Genomic DNA, 17451 nt, shown 5'->3' on the forward strand with positions numbered 1-17451 from the left:
GTAAAGTAAGCTCCCAGAGCTGAAAAACGTACAAAATCTATCCGCGGTAACTTAAACGTACTATAAAGAACACCTAAACTGATTTTAACTGGACTAGTGAAGGTTCATCGACAGTAATTAATATACATTTTATTTTATATATATGCTCTTCTCTCCACGTGTATTCAAAATCTGGTTAAAAAAAAACGCCGCCTAGTGTTTATGTCTGATTACTGACCTAAAGGCCATCATTACTACTCTAAAATAAAATAGTGCCTATATATATATATATATATATATATATATACATATATATATATACATATATTAGATTCAGGGGCCTGTGATCGATATATACACACACACACACACACACACATATATATACACATATATATACACACACACACATATATATATATATATATATACACACACATATATATACACATACATATACACATATATATATATATATATACACACACATATATATACACACACACACACACACACACACATATATATATATATATAAAATCATTTGATTTAGATTGGGACTTCGGAGTGTGTATCGCGAATCATTCAGAGAGGAACTAGGTACATGAATCTAAATAAACAATAAACTGTGAACTGACTGATTCACTCTGAGAACGTTTCTGGCCTGTTTTATTGTAGTTCTGCAACATCAAAATGATAATATGATCATTATATAAAAAATTAAAGTTACAAGTTTGTTTACACATAATATAAACACATCAAAACACGAATTCTTAAAACATAAAAACCAACATAAAATGCATTTTAGCCCCCAAAATCTGCTAAATGCAGAGGTACAAATGTTTCCAAAGAATGAACTGTGGACATCTGTGGATATTTCCACCCACAAGTTGTCTGTTAAAACTCTTAAGATCAAAATAAACTGGCAAAGAGGAGGACATAAAGACAAAAGCAGTCTTGAACGGTTCGATCTGAGCGACACTAGCTCTTCACATCTGCACTGAAGACACAAACCGTAATCTGGTGAACATAACGCAGTGAGGGTCTCGGCACAATGAGGACTGCTTTGTGTTTCCAGTGGTTTTATATCGTCTTTATGCTCTGATAGCAACGCTACATTCTTCCATCCGCTAATGAGGATGATGATGAGGAAGAAGATGCTGAATTCATGTCCTCTTCGTTGGCGCCGCAGGTGTCCACCAGACAGATGAGGCAGCTGGTGACGGGGAACGCACGGACTTTACTGGAAACCACCCATTTGTCGGTCTCTGTGTAATACTCCATGATGTGCCCCAGACGGCCGACCCCCTGAAACCCGGCCAGAACGTAGATGACGGAGCCCACGGCTGCACACTTCACCGTCACGCCGCGCCACGGCATCGGAGACGCCATCTTCCACTCGTTACTGCCCATCTCATAATACTCCACCGAGTCTAGACCGCCTGAGAGAAACATCAGCGTCACAGATCCCAAAACACACAGTGTGCTGACCTTCAATGACCTGGAATGACTTCAGAGAGGCCACAAAACCAGTCATAAGGGTCAATTTTTAGAAATTGAGATTTATACATCATCTTAAAGCTGCATAAATAAGCTTTCCATTGATGTATGGTTTGTTAGGAGGACAATATTTGGCTGAGATACAACTATTTGAAAATCTGGAATCTGAGGGAGCAAAAAAATCAAAATATTGAGAAAGTCATCTTTAACGTTGTCCAAATAAAGTTCTTAGCAATGCATAAAACTAATCAAAAATTAAGTTTTGACATATTTACAGTAGGAAATTTACAAAATATCTTCATGGAACATGATCTTTACTTAATATCCTAATGATTTTTGGCATAAAAGAAAAATCAAAAATTTTGACCCGTACAATGTATTTTTGGCTATTGCTACAAATATACCCCAGAGACTTAAGACTGCTTTTGTGCTCCAGGGTCACATATCATGTTTTTGTTTTTGTTTTTTTTATCATTCATCATTTCTTAAGGGGATAAATGCACTGGGACAGGGACACGGTTTAATAACAAAATATAGTCAAAAGTTAACTGATAAAAGTAAAGATACCCCAACCTTCTCAATGACAGTATCAAAAGGATAACTAAATAAATATATTTATTACAAGTAAATTAAATAATTATATTTGTTCTAATTATATTCATTTTTTTGTATATATTCATATTTTTTATTTAGAATATTTTATTAAAATAAATAGTTTTTTGTGTGTATATAGATATTTCAGCTACATTTAAATAAACAAATTTAGCTGGAAGTTAGTCAACTAAATTTGCTTGATTAAATGTAGCTAAAATAAATTGAATGCAACCACTTACCTTGAAAAAATGTAGTATAATTTTTTCAGTGTATATTTATGCACACACACACACACACACACATACATACATATATATATATAAATATATATATATATATATATATATATATATATATATATATACATAATATTATATATAATAACAAATATTAAAGAAATTTAATACAGTAAATAAGTAAAGTCAAAGAAGTCAATTAAAATATTAATACAGAAATTAAAAGAAAACAAGAAAGCAAATATATAAATAATTCAAAAGTTTTGGCAAAAAAGTAAAAAGGTATAAATATAAAATATTGTAATATTCTCTTTACTTTTTATGTTACTTAAGGTTTCTTCCACCAAAAAAAACACTAATTTAATTTTTCATAATCCATGAACAAGTGTTTTTTTTTTACATCTGTTTATTTATCTATACGTTATTTTTGCATTTTAACTAAAAATAAATAAATACATTGTATTTTATGAATTCTATAAATATTCTTGGATTCTTTGACAAATTCTCTAGGAAAAAACTCTAAATGAATAAATGTAAATCAAATGTAAAATGATGATGTCATTGCAATATGTGCATACTGAATTCTGATTGGTCCTTCTTACATGTATTTGTCATCTATAACTCCCTTTTCACTGAAGACAGAGTCAGTGTGCTAAACATTATGACTACGGCACAGTACCTCTCTTAACAACTCAACAGATGCTTGAGTCTGGGAGGTGGTTTGAGAAGAAGTCATCATCCCAGGATCAGCAGCAACATTAACACATTAAAACAAAGAAGTGAACTTTCAGAGAAACATACCGAGTGTGTTCTGCCCGCCGACGGCGTATATTCTTGAGTTCACCACAACCAGACCGTGATTCTTACGGGCCTCGCGCATCCCACAGAGAGCCCTCCACCTGATACCACACACACACAGAGAGAGAGACACACACACACACACACACATACACACACACAGAGAGAGAGAGAGAGAGAGACACACACACACACACACACACACATACTCACACATACACACACACAGAGAGACACACACACACACGCACACACAGACACATACACACACACACACAGAGAGTGAGAGACACACACACACGAATGAAGAGAGACTGAGGAATGACGAGAGAGTGAGAGAGAGAGACAAAAACACACACACACACACAGAGACACAAACACACACACACGCACACACACACACACAGAGAGAGAGACACACACACACACACACACACACACACACACAGAGACACAAACACACACACACACACACACACAGAGAGAGACACACACACACACACACACACACACACACACACACACACAGAGAGAGACACACACACACACACACACACACACACAGAGACACAAACACACACACACACACACACACACAAACACAGAGACACACACACACACACACACACACACACACACACAAACACAGACAGACAAGCAAAAAGAGAAGAGACAAAAAAAAAAAAAAAAAAAAAAAAAAAAAAAAAAAAAAGAGGGGAGAAAAAAAAAAAAAAAAAACACACACACACACACACACACAAACACAGACAGACACACACACACACACACACAGAGTTAACAGGACAGCTCACATATACATATGTATTTTAAGTATTTATTTATTATAATTTTACATTTTCATGATTTAATTCATTGTTATCTTGACTTAAATCACAGCATTCAAGCTGTACCTGTAGAATATTTTTATAGTAAGTAAAAAATATTAATAAATGCTATTATAGTATATAAACTAACACTGAAACTATGACAGAATGTGAACTATCCCTATTCAAACAAGTCATAAATATCCACTTATTGTGAGGAGAAGCAGTGAATAGCTGTGTGTTTTGGTCAGAGACGTACTCTTCAGTGTTGGGGTCGTACACCTCGCAGTCGTTAAGGACTCTGCCGGACACGTTGTTTCCCAGACTTCCTCCGCAGACGTAGATGAGGCCGCTGGCCTCCACCGAGCCGTGACTGCAGCGCGGCATCAGCATGTTGGGCTTCGTCTGCCACGTCTCTGAACGCGTGTCGTAGCACTCGAACAGATTCAGAGCCGAACTTCCTGTCAACACAATCCACCAATCCAACATTACTGGCTTCTCACTTTCTCTCCAAACCCACGGGACGCTCCGCTCAAACTCACCCACTTCTGACCCTCCGGAGGTGTAGATCTTCCCTTTGGAGGCGCAGGCGGCCAGACTGTCCCGCGGGTTCGGCGGTCCGAGTTTGGAGTACCAGCTGTCCTTCACCACATTATAGCAGTCCATCCGTTTGATGGGGAAGAGCTGAGAGCCGCCCAGGATATAAACCACATTGTCCCAGAACACAGACGCGGCGTCCCGGCGCTTCTCAAACGGGCAGCGAATGTCCGTCCAACTGTAATCCTGAAACACACAAACACAGGATAAGCACTTTTAAAAACCATTTTATGCAGACTTAGATTACATAAATTAAAAAATATATATATTTACCAAAGATTTTCATGATTTTATTAATTATTTTATTTATTATGTTATTTTTACACCAAAACAAAATAATAATTATGATAAATTTATTAAAATGCTTTAAAGAACATTCCACGAATTTTTATTCACCATTTTTTTTATTTTAATGATTTAATTTTGAATAAAAAATGCAATCATTAAAAAAACGAAATTATTGTAAATAAAATATTTCCATTTACATAAATGAGAAAATGTATACTCATTACAGAGTTTTACATTTTTATGACTTTATGATTTTATGAATTGGTTTTATTAATAATGATAATGATATTAATTAAATATTTATTCAAATAATTATATGAATAAAATATTTCCTGTTTTTCCAAGCTTGTGGATCTCATTCCCTTTTTATAGATATTTAGATTACATAAAGTGATACCTTATTAGATAAAGTGATACATTTATGTTTGTTCAAGACTTTTACATTTTATTGTTTTGTTTATTTGTTTTGCAAAATTAAAACAAAAAATAATAATTGTTTGAAAATATAGTTTTTCCATGACTGTGGATCTCAGTCCCAGTGGATTGTGACTGCAGAGATTTAGAGATTTAGATTACATAATGTGAAACAATTATATTTACTAAAGATGTTTACATTTTCATGACTTTACAATTGTAATAATGATTTTATTTATTTTATCATTTTTATTGCAAAAAAATGAAACGATCCAAATCAAATATTTCCACAGCTGTTAATCACCCAGCGTAATTGACTTGAAAACCTGACATTTGCAGACAGTGTGTTGTGTTCTCGACATGATTCAGGCTGAGTGTGTACCTTGGGGTTAAAGTAGCGGCAGGACTGCGGCTGTGAGCCTCCGAACAGAGCGATGCGGTAATCGTGTTTCTTGCGGCGCGGTCGACTGCTCTCACCGAGCTCCTCACGGTCCTCTGGAGACAGAAGATGATAACGCATCCCACCTGAGAACAAACACACCAGCTCCGAGTTAAATTATGACAGGATAAGAAATTATTTTGATCATTTAGAACTAAAATTCTGTCCTTAATTTATTAAGAGAAATATAACTGTGCTAAGTTTAAATATATCTCAATCTCTCTCTCTCTCTCTCTCTCTATATATATATATATATATATATAAAAACAAATATTATATAAATATATCTTTAATTATTACTTTTTTTAATAATTTTGTTTTTAGGTAAAGATAAAAATTAAGTAAATATGTCAAATAAAAGTAATAATATATCAAATAAATAAAAGAAAAGAAAATTAAGAATTAAATTAAGTAAAACGTATGGATTTTTAAAGGGGTCATCGGATACATGTTGTTTGAACATAAATGTGTGTTGGCAGTGTGTGTACACATCCACCCTATAATCATAATAATCCACCCAGTGTTTTTTTTTAAAATTTTGCCCTTCATAACAACTGTGAGGGGGATGAATTTTTTTATAACTCATCCGTTTAAAATATATTAAGCCTTAAAGTTCTGCATAATTAAGGGCGTGGCCACTTGAGTGACAGGTGGACTGCCGCTGCTATCACCACCGTCGAGATAGGTGGGCGTGGTTTGGATTTCAAGATCCAGCTTTTTTTTTTTTTTTCATTTGCTGCGATGATGGGATGGGTAGGGTCGGCTTAGTTTAGTTTTGGATTAAAAATATTCTGTTAGGTAAGGTTGGGGTGACGTAAAGTACGTCCATGTTTTTTTTTTACAGTCTATGGTTGTGACGTGCTCCATTCATGAAGACTGCATGAGACAACAGAAAGCACATCCAAAAATGACGGGAGTATTTTATTTAAAAAATAAAATCAAATTGCACGGGCACCCTGATGTCATACATTTAGCGCGATAATACTCCCACACTCCTCATAAACATTTGAAATGCACCTATATAGCACCTATATATACAGTATATCTACCTAAATGCGTCTATGTTTGCGCGAATCATTCATGATCCAGCTTCACCTACAGCAGAAATGAGTAGAAGGCTCTTTTATAAATCTTTCCACGATTAATGTGGCTGAAGTAAACAGAGAACTGCACAGAAGAGAGGGGCAGGGTCAGGAGAGCTCATTAGCATTTAAAGGGACATGCACCGAAACGGGTTGCTATGAACAGAACTGGCAACAGAACTGGTGACAAGGTAAAAAGGGTGTTGTTTTACACTACCATTGAGAAATTTTAACCAGATGATGTTATAGACTTTTCATTAAGACCCTAAAGAATCATATCAACTTGTGGAAAACAGGCATCCGATGACCCCTTTAAAAAAAAAGTATAACTAGGTTAAATAAAAGACTGATTGTCTACCACATGTGATTTTTTTTAGTGCTCAGGTGTCAGTAACTCACAGATGACCATTTTCAGGCACTCGGGGTTGTCCTGGATCAGCGGTTCGGCTTGAACGGTCTTACTGAGGAAGTTTTTGGATACGAGGGGGAATCGAACCTTCCCCAGAATGTCTACCATGTACTGCTGTCGATTCAAGACGTCGTACTTCAGCCACCGCACCGCTGCGTCGTAGATCTGCACAATCACACAGACACACGTTATTCACCTCAGCAAACGTACAGTAGTTGAGTTTCCAGCCGTCAGGGCGGCCCGTGTGCTGTCACCTGGTCTTCGGCTCGCACGGTCAGCGTGTCCTGCTGGAGCAGGTGCGTCACCTGTTTCACGTCCAGCTGGAGAAACTCATCCATCTTGTAGACGTCTGTGAAGTGCTGGTGGATGAAATCATCAGCCGCCACCTTCAGCTCAGGACAGTTCAGACACTCGGCCAATGCGCTGATGCCTATCACAAAACAGCCAATCACAACACTCCTCTACAGAGTCACAGCTGCTGAATAATAATATAGCACTATATAGAATTGACCATATCAGTTTCTACCACTGTAAGCACAATTAACTGTACATTACATCGTTATTTCACATGAAGCTTGTCAAACTTTATATTGGAGCTGTCATGTGATCACAGATTTAAAAAATCACATGTAACATTATTTTTTATCATATCAGATTTATAAGATCGACAATAATAACACAGAGAAATATATAATTATCTTGTGATTAACTGAAATAAAACACAAAAGAGAAACAGGCATTCATATAAATAAAATTATATTATATTAAATGTATAATTGGTGTGTGGAGATTCTCAGAAATCCACATGGTGATAGAGATTCTGAGAAGAAGTCCACGTATTTAAATTAAACCCAAGTGTTGTTGAGAGATTCTGAGAAGTCACGTACTCAGAATGTGTTCTATTCATAATGATAAGTTTTCATTTCAAAAGTTAAAAAATTTATATTTCATGGTAATGATCTGTCTCATATATATTAATAGGTTTCATCTTTATATTCAAAATGTTTTTGGTAAACTTTGTGGTATATTTCATATGTAATTTCACAGTATTTCTAACTGCGTAGTCAGCTGAGTCTGTTTTGCATATGAAGTTGAACTGCATGTATGTTCTTTTGTATCAATATTTCTTAGAATTATCAGTTATGATACTTTGAATCTAAAAACGAGGAAGAAGTCCAAAATCGAGACATTGACTAGACTATTTTTAAAGGTCAGGTGTTATACGTGATAGCCAGATGATGACTTATGTCTAGAAAAACAGTATATAAGATATACTCTGCAAAATAGAGTGGTTTTGACTTTCTGAGACTCTGGTGTCTCTATCTTTTCAGCTCACTTCCTCTTCTTTGGCTTCACTCGACAACTCTTAGACTCAGACTTATGAACTCTTACAGGTTTTTATTCAAATTCAGATACCTTGAAATTCAGGATACTTTGATACTCTGATACTTTGATATTTTAATATTTTAATACTAATATTTTGGTTCTTTTGATTCGAACAGAATAATTGTTTATGTTTTAATTACAATTGTATTAATGTTTTTGATTAATACTGTTGGGTTCAATCCATCATAAATGAATTGTTATTAAAAATGTACTAACATTGGATTTACATTTCTATATTTGAAAGTTGTTATTATTATCCAGAACTTTTATTTCCAAGTTATGATTTGTGGTTTCAGTTCTCTATATTCTTTTTAATAAATTTACATATTATTACACCTTGACCGTCTGAATTGGATTAAATTTTGCATCAATAATAATATAAAATAATTTTAAATATATAAATATTAAATAAATAATTTTATGTATTATTTATTAAATAAATATAATCAGTATTAAATAAATAATACATATAAATATTTTGTTATTTAAAAGATGTATTTAAATGTTGTTTAAAATTGTTCTACAAATAAATGTAGTAAGCATGTAATATCAGATTAATAAAAACAGCAATAATAACAACCCACAGAATATATATAATTGTCTTGCGATTTAATATAAATAAAATAGAAAAAAAGGAAACATCTAAATTAAACAGACATTAACTAAAAAAAAATTGCAAGACAAATTAATAAATAAAAATATTTAAAATATTGTATTATTTATAATATGTAAATGTTGTTTAAAATGCTTTTAAATATAAATATATACATTTATCTGTTGTCTATTTTAAGTTTATTGTTAGGAATTACTTTTTAGTAAATTTTGATGTAAAGATTTCACAGACCATATGATGCATATGTCAGATATCACTTTTTTATGCATATTTCAGCTATCTCAGATTATGAGTTGCATATGTCAGATCTTGATTGTAGAGTTATCTTGTGATTAATAGAAATAAAAACAGAAAAAAAATGAGATATATAAATTGAACAGACATGAAATTAAGAATGTCAGGACAAATTAAAAAAAATTAAATATATATATATTTATATATATATATATATAGATATATATATATATATATATATATATATATATATATATATAATGTGTGTGTGTGTGTGTGTGTGTATATATATATAATTTATTTTTTATTTTTTTACAATTATATATTGTCAACACACATTTACTTGTTATCTTATTTTCAGTTTATTGATGCACATCATGTGAGATATTCCATATTTTATTATGCATCTGCTAAATGACTTAATGTAAATGCATGTCAGATATCTCAGATTATGTGATGCATATTATAACTGCATATTATAAAATAAATATATCAGATATGTCTGATATAATATAATCTATAATTATCTTGTAATTATTAGAAATACAATATAAAAACGAGAAATAGGACTGAAATAAACATGAAAATATCCACAGAGAACAGTTGAAGATGCTGGTGCCTCAATGATGGTGTTTGTGGGGTACAGTTGGTGTGGTCTACCTGCTTCTTGAGGTAATCAAAAATTTTTTTGTCTGGTTCGGTTTGGTATTGTTTTGGTTAGTTGAGTAGAGACTGAACATTATTACTGTTCACTGAGATTCTGCAATAGAATCGAAACATGCATGAGCTCTAAATGCATGTAAAACACGTGTTATGCGTCTGTGGAGAGATGTCGTGTCTGACCGAGCCGTGTAGACGAACTCCACCAGCAGCTCGATGATCTCCGGTTCGGCTCCACCAAGCTCCACCTCGTGATTGGTGGCCTCCATCATACTCGCTGCACATGCAAGAGCAGCAGGAGTTGTTTTAGAAGTGTCTGTGTGTAACTGGAAACATGTGTCAGATGCATGCTGAAGTGTTTCTCACATGTGAACATGAGGTTGAAGAAGTGGCTCGCGGCGGCCAGCACCACTCTGTGTGCCAGGATGTGCTTTCCCTGCACCACCAGGATCACGTCACACAGGATTCCCTGCAAACACACAGCCTCAGACAAACCTGCTTTTCCAGCAAATTCCATCTCTGTGCATTCGAGACTATAAATGTACAGCCGTGCATAGAAAAGGCTTCGACTTCTTTGAAAAGACGCTTACACAGATAATGCTTTATTCATAATTTTGATTATTTCTTGATAATAAAACAACTGTCACAAATTTTCATCTTCTCAACACAATCACTCTGTATTGTTGATTGTCTTCATCAATATTAAAACATGGCAACTAACAATAAAAAAATACATTTTGAATATTTTATTATTATATTTCAATATTTAAAAACATATTTATTATTTCCAAAATATTTTATTTAAAAAAGTTAAAACTGTTTTACAATTAAATATCAATAAACATAAATTTATTTTACAATTTACAATATAAATTAATTGTAAAACAGTTTTAACTTAATTATAATAAAATAAAATTATATATGTATTAATTATGTGTCATTTTATATATATATATATATATATCTATAGATATAATATATATATATATATATATATATATTTCATTACAAGTTAAATTATATTTATAAGTTTAAAAATGACAAGTTAAAACTAAGCTATATAATATAATCAATATATTTTCTATATGTCAGGTGTCAGATATAATATCAGGAATAATAACCCACAGAAAGATATCTTAAAATTAAAATTAAAAAAGAGCAATTGAAATTAAAGAGACATGAATAATAATAAAATAACATAAATTATTTTATTATGTTGCAATATTTCTCTTTTTTTATTATTGTATTATTTAACAATTGTGTAAATTATTTTCAAATGATAAAATTAAAACTTGTTCCACAATTTAAAAAAACAAACAAACATAAATGTACCAATTATCTCATTTCAGTTTAATGTAAGAAATTGCATCTAGCAAACACTGTTAATTATGAAAATATCTCGCAGTTTGATATCACATATTTTATTATGGATATGTCAGATACCAGACTATATGACGCACAAGATAATATCTCATATTATATAATGAATGTTTCAGATTATGTCGTGCATATCTCAGGAGACTCCCGATGCTTATGTCAGATTTCTGCTGATATTTACCTGTTTTCTTAAATTATTCATCACTCCCATGATATTGGACAATAACCTGTACTCCTCTTTGGACGCAATCTTCTTCTCGCTTTTCTTTTTGGGTCCTCCTGATATCTTCTCGCTTGACGTGGAGGCCATGCTCATCATGCTGTGTTATGAATATTATTAAAGCGTTTATTTAAACACACACACGCTGAGGTTTGCTGCTCGGCTCTGTGTGTAAATATGAGACAGGAATGACGTGCAGGAAGCGGCAGGATTTCGGGATCACTGCCTGCTGAAGAAATGCAATAAAAGTCCATAAAAGATTGTTATTTAAGATTATTTAAATTATCTAGGATTTTTCTTTTCTTCAGGAAGTTTTACGTAGTTACTCTTTAAGTATCTGAGTTTCGCAAAATTTTGTTTACTAGTTGCGTTTAGTATGAATTCTCGATCGGTAACAGAAATTATGTGAAGCACGTGACAATATAACAATACTACCTGTCAAAATAAAAGCCCCCCCCCAAAAAAACAAATTTTATATATATATATATATATATATATATATTATAGATATATATATATATATATATATTATATATATAATATATATATATATATAATATATATATATTTATATTAAAAACTGCTCTTTCAGTGCTCTAGTTTTTTTCTTTTGTTTTTAAAATTTCAGTATAGTCTTTTAAAAATGAGGAAAAATGTATTGCCATTGTTATTTTTTAATGCAAAATGTATTTGTTTTATTTGAAATATATATATATATATATATATATCTATATATATATATATATATTATATAAACCACATAAAAATGCATTATTATTATTATTATTATTATTTCATCTTGTTTATTTTACTTAATTTATGTTATTTTTTTGGCTAAACTTATTTTTACACAAGTTTAAATTTAATAAGAGCAAGATTTATTATGCTTTGTTATTTTATTATTATTTGTTGCTTGTTTTTAATGTGGCATTTTCATTAAAATAATTATTTTAGTACATTTGTAAAGCAAAAGCAAAGTCATCCTATTGCAGTACAGATACAGTATATTGTCTGTATTACAGTGTCATGTTACTTACACTAGATGTCAGTGTTAAAACAAGTTATTATATTAAAATCTGTGCCTTAGTCAGTATTAGACACATTACAAACAAATTGGTCTTTTTTTTTTTTTTACATTCATACCTTGTCAAAATTGTTTGTTTTAAATGTCAGAAGACAAGAGGAAAATCTGATAACAAGAACAAGCGCTAAGCAAAAACATTCTTTAGTGAAAGTTTAATCGATGTATTTTTGCAGTCATTTTCTTCTCCTCCTGCATGAGTGTGCAGTTATTTGAGCTGGTCTGAGGTGAAAGGGTCATGGCCAGTTACATGAAATCCCATATTTCTTGGGCTTACCCCCTGTAGTGGAGATGGATACGCGTTTGCATTTATATTTTGATTGATAATGGGTTTTTTTACATAAGCGATTGATTGAGAGTTTGTTTTTTGTTTTTGACTAGGCTTGGGGTGTTTTCCGGCCCTGCTTCATTTCTCAAAGCTGAACAACCGATGTCAGAAGTCTGAGAGGCGATTAGCTCTGTTTTGTCATCCTCATGGACATTGAAGTATTAGGTAGTTTGAAGTTGACTCATGGTTTTGAGTAATGTCTTTGTTTGGACTGGACAGTTTCAACCTTTCTATCAAATGCACTTGGACACTGAAGTCACAATTAAAATGTATGAATATCATTGCACTGCACAAAATATAAATATATATAAAAATCTAAACATTATAGTATAAAATATAAGATAAAGTATTAAAGGAAGTAGTGTCTGTTTCTTAGCAAGATATTTAATTTTCTTCAATTTTGTCTAATTTCCACCATGTCTTTTTGAATTTAATGATGATTTAATTATATTCATTGGGGGAAAAAATCATTAAAACATCAACTTCAAACAGGCAATTTTTAAAACACTGTACATAAAATGTAAAATAAATTGTGAGTGTGTGTGTGTGTGTGTGTGTGTGTATATATATATATATATATATATATATATACTATATATATAGATATATATATATATATACACACACACAAACACACACTCACTATATATATATATATATGAATATATATATATATATATATATATATATATATATATATATATATATATATATATATATATATATATAAATATATATATACAACACATATATATATATATATATAATGAATTAATTATAAAATTGGTGATTTATACAAATTTTTTTATAAAAAATTGAAATATGTATATTATGAAATAATTTTAAAGTAGATTATTTTTAGAACACGGCAAATAAAAATGAAAAAAAAAATGATACTGTAATTACAATATATATATATATATATATATATATATAGAGAGAGAGAGAGAGAGAGAGAGAGAGAGAGAGAGAGAGAGAGAGCACAACTTTGCAAAAAATAACACTAAAACCAAACATGTGCTATGTTTTAAAATGGGTTTATTTGTTCAAAGGAAATTAAAAGCAAATAATATGAAATAGAAAAATATCATGCACTGTTGCTCAAAATCCAATATTTGTTGAGATAATGTTTTAGTCATGTGACATTCATCAGGCATTCAAACCTGACAGGATTTTTTTTTTTTTTTAAAGACTACATTCAAGTGATTGTGCTTTTTCTTTTACATGCTTTTTTCCTTTAATATATGCAAATATATTCAGATTAAATCCAATCCACAGTAAAAACATTCACACCTTTTGGCAGCCAGATACCATGTGTTGATATTCAATGGCTCACGCGGTCTCTCAAAAAGGCATTGAAATAGAAAGAGATGGAGAAGAGGACGAAGCAACTGAAGTGACCTCTCATTGCATTTTTGGAAGCTGAAGAGGAAAGCCGAACACACACATATTTTCAGTGTTTTTCCATCTGTCTCTGTGGTTTTATTGCGGCTGAAGGTAACAGCAGCTTGAGTAGAAGCGCTCGCTTTGAACCTTTGAGCTGGACGAGATAAATGCCCCGTCGTCCTATTGATTGCCATCTGTGGTAGTTTTTGTTGTCATTTGTGCTTTAAAGGGGATTTTTCCTCCTTATCTTTTTATAAAGTCTATTCCCATCTGACAGCAAATCATTCCTCAAAAACCGAGAGTTTCTCTTTATTTCAGGCCTAAAATGCAAAGAGCCAAAAACTGAGGATGAGGACAGAAACTGCAGAACCAGATGATAGATAGATAGATAGATAGATAGACAGACAGACAGACAGACAGACAGACAGACAGACAGATAGATAGATAGATAGATAGATAGATAGATAGATAGATAGATAGATAGATAGCTAGATGATAGATAGATAGATAGATAGATAGATAGATAGATAGATAGATAGATAGATAGATAGATAGATAGATAGATAGATAGAATGACAGAACGACAGACAGACACAGACAGACAGACAGACAGACAGACAGACAGACAGACAGACAGACAGATAGATAGATAGATAGATAGATAGATAGATAGATAGATAGATAGATAGATAGATAGATAGATAGATAGATAGATAGATAGATAGATAGATAGAATGACACAACGATAGACAGACAGACAGACACCTATATACCTTTTTTTTGCAAGAGCCAGCACCTATAATAGATAGATAGATAGATAGATAGATAGATAGATAGATAGATAGATAGATAGATAGATAGATAGAATGACAGAATGACAGACAGAAAGACAGAAACACAGAAAGAAAGAAAGAAAGATAGATAGATAGATAGATAGATAGATAGATAGATAGATAGATAGATAGATAGATGATAGATAGATAGGCAGACAGACAGACAGATAGACAGATGGATAGATGGATAGATGGATGGATGGATGGATGGATGGATGGATAGAATGACAGAAAGATAGAATGACAGAACAATAGACAGATAGATAGATAGATAGATAGACAGACAGACAGACAGACAGACAGACAGACAGATAGATACACACATACATAGAATGACAGAACGATAGACACAGACAGACAGACGGACAGACAGACGGATAGATAGATGGATGGATGGATGGATGATGGATGGATGGATAGATAGATAGAATGACAGAAAGATAGAATGACAGAACAATAGACAGATAGATAGATAGATAGATAGACAGACAGACAGACAGACAGACGGACAGACGGACGGATAGATAGATGGATGGATGGATGGATGATGGATGGATGGATAGATAGATAGATAGAATGACAGAAAGATAGAATGACAGAACAATAGACAGATAGATAGATAGATAGATAGATAGATAGATAGACAGACAGACAGACAGACAGACAGACAGACAATATCATGATTCTGTGAAAATGATTACGCCTGAGGCACTTCTTCAGTTCATCTCCCATGAAACTCATTTACAGCAGTTGTTTCTGAGCTCTCATTCAGTCATGGCGTTCTGCCCTCTTATAACATAATTAAGCAAATACAGACTCATAGGAGAGACACAAGACCAAATCCGCCCTCAATGAGGTGTGCAGGCCTCCGCCGACAGAAATTAATTACCAAAAGACTTCTTCAATTGTTGGAAAGCAAAGGGGCGCGTTATTGTGCTGGTGAGCGGCGGACTGGGAGTTGCTGTGAGCTGGATGTTATTTCTGTGTTTTCCACACATCACCTCTCCGACGTGCCACAGCCGTCACCGAGCTCGCTGCCAGATCGCGCGGCTGGGAAACTGTGAAAGCCTTCCTCTAACAAGCTGCCTGGGTCCCACATGAAAGCAAACAGAAGGATTGCTCCACCAACTACAACCGCTCCATTTACATATCTCCATTCCTAAAGAGAGCCTGGGCTCATTATGATGGGGGAAGAGAAAAAACACAAGGTAATAAGAATAATAAACTGGCATTTTATCCACAGGCAAAATGATGCAACTGTGTGTCGGTCGAGCCGCTGTCACAACAAGTTTCACATTTGGATGCCGTGTGTGAGACCACACTCGACTATTAGCAGTTAATGTGGCTCCTCCCGGAAGGGAACAGCACTGGGCCCTTTGGGGAAAACAGAGTTTACCATCATTTAAAGTCAACAGGAAACCACAATGATCTGTTTATGTTCCCACTCTTACTGTGAATTATTCATTAGTGCACATTATACCAAATAAAAAATATTTTGTCTTTCTGATCAAAAACTTACTCCAGCTCTGAAGCTATTTTCCTTTTTGGCAGGTGTCGTCTAGGCGGGAACCCAAAAAAACCTTAACGACCACTCAGAACACCTTAGCCTAACAACCAACCAAACACCTTAGGAACCACCCAGAACACCGCAATAACCAACTAACAACCACCCAAAACACACTAACAACCAACAAGAACACCTTAATCACCAACAACCCAAACACCTTAATAACCACCCAAAACCTAACAACAACCCAAACACCTTAACAAACACCTAAAATACCTTAGAAACCACACAAACCCTAAAAACTACCCCAAACACTTTAGCATCCACTCAAACACCTTAAGAATCACCCAAAACACATTAGGAACCACCAAGACTCCTTAACAACCACCCAGAACACAGCAATAACCAATTAACAACCACCCAAAATACACTAACAACCAACAATAACACCTTAATCACCAACTTACAACTACCCAAACACCTTAGAACAACCAAAACCCCAAAACACCATAACAACCACCCAAAACCTAACAACAACCCAAACACCTTAACAAACACCTAAAACACCTTAGCATCCACCTTAACACAAACCCTAAAAACTACCCCAAACACTTTAGCATCCACCCAAACACCTTAAAAATCACACAAAACACCTTAGCATCCACC

General features: G+C 33.2%; 1 protein-coding gene across 1 annotated transcript; it reads right to left on the bottom strand.

Moving 5' to 3' along the window:
* Positions 1 to 620: 620 nt before the first annotated feature.
* klhl7 (kelch-like family member 7) lies at positions 621 to 12037 on the bottom strand. The gene is given in 11 exon segments (XM_042745257.1): positions 621 to 1421; positions 3111 to 3208; positions 4191 to 4392; positions 4474 to 4714; positions 5613 to 5755; positions 7151 to 7325; positions 7415 to 7594; positions 10036 to 10153; positions 10237 to 10330; positions 10420 to 10522; positions 11612 to 12037. Coding segments are annotated over 11 exon segments (1821 nt in total). The 5' UTR covers positions 11750 to 12037; the 3' UTR covers positions 621 to 1092.
* Between the last annotated feature and the right edge of the window lie 5414 nt (positions 12038 to 17451).

This window comes from Cyprinus carpio, chromosome B19 (genome assembly GCF_018340385.1).
Source record: "Cyprinus carpio isolate SPL01 chromosome B19, ASM1834038v1, whole genome shotgun sequence".
Lineage (NCBI taxonomy): Eukaryota > Metazoa > Chordata > Actinopteri > Cypriniformes > Cyprinidae > Cyprinus > Cyprinus carpio.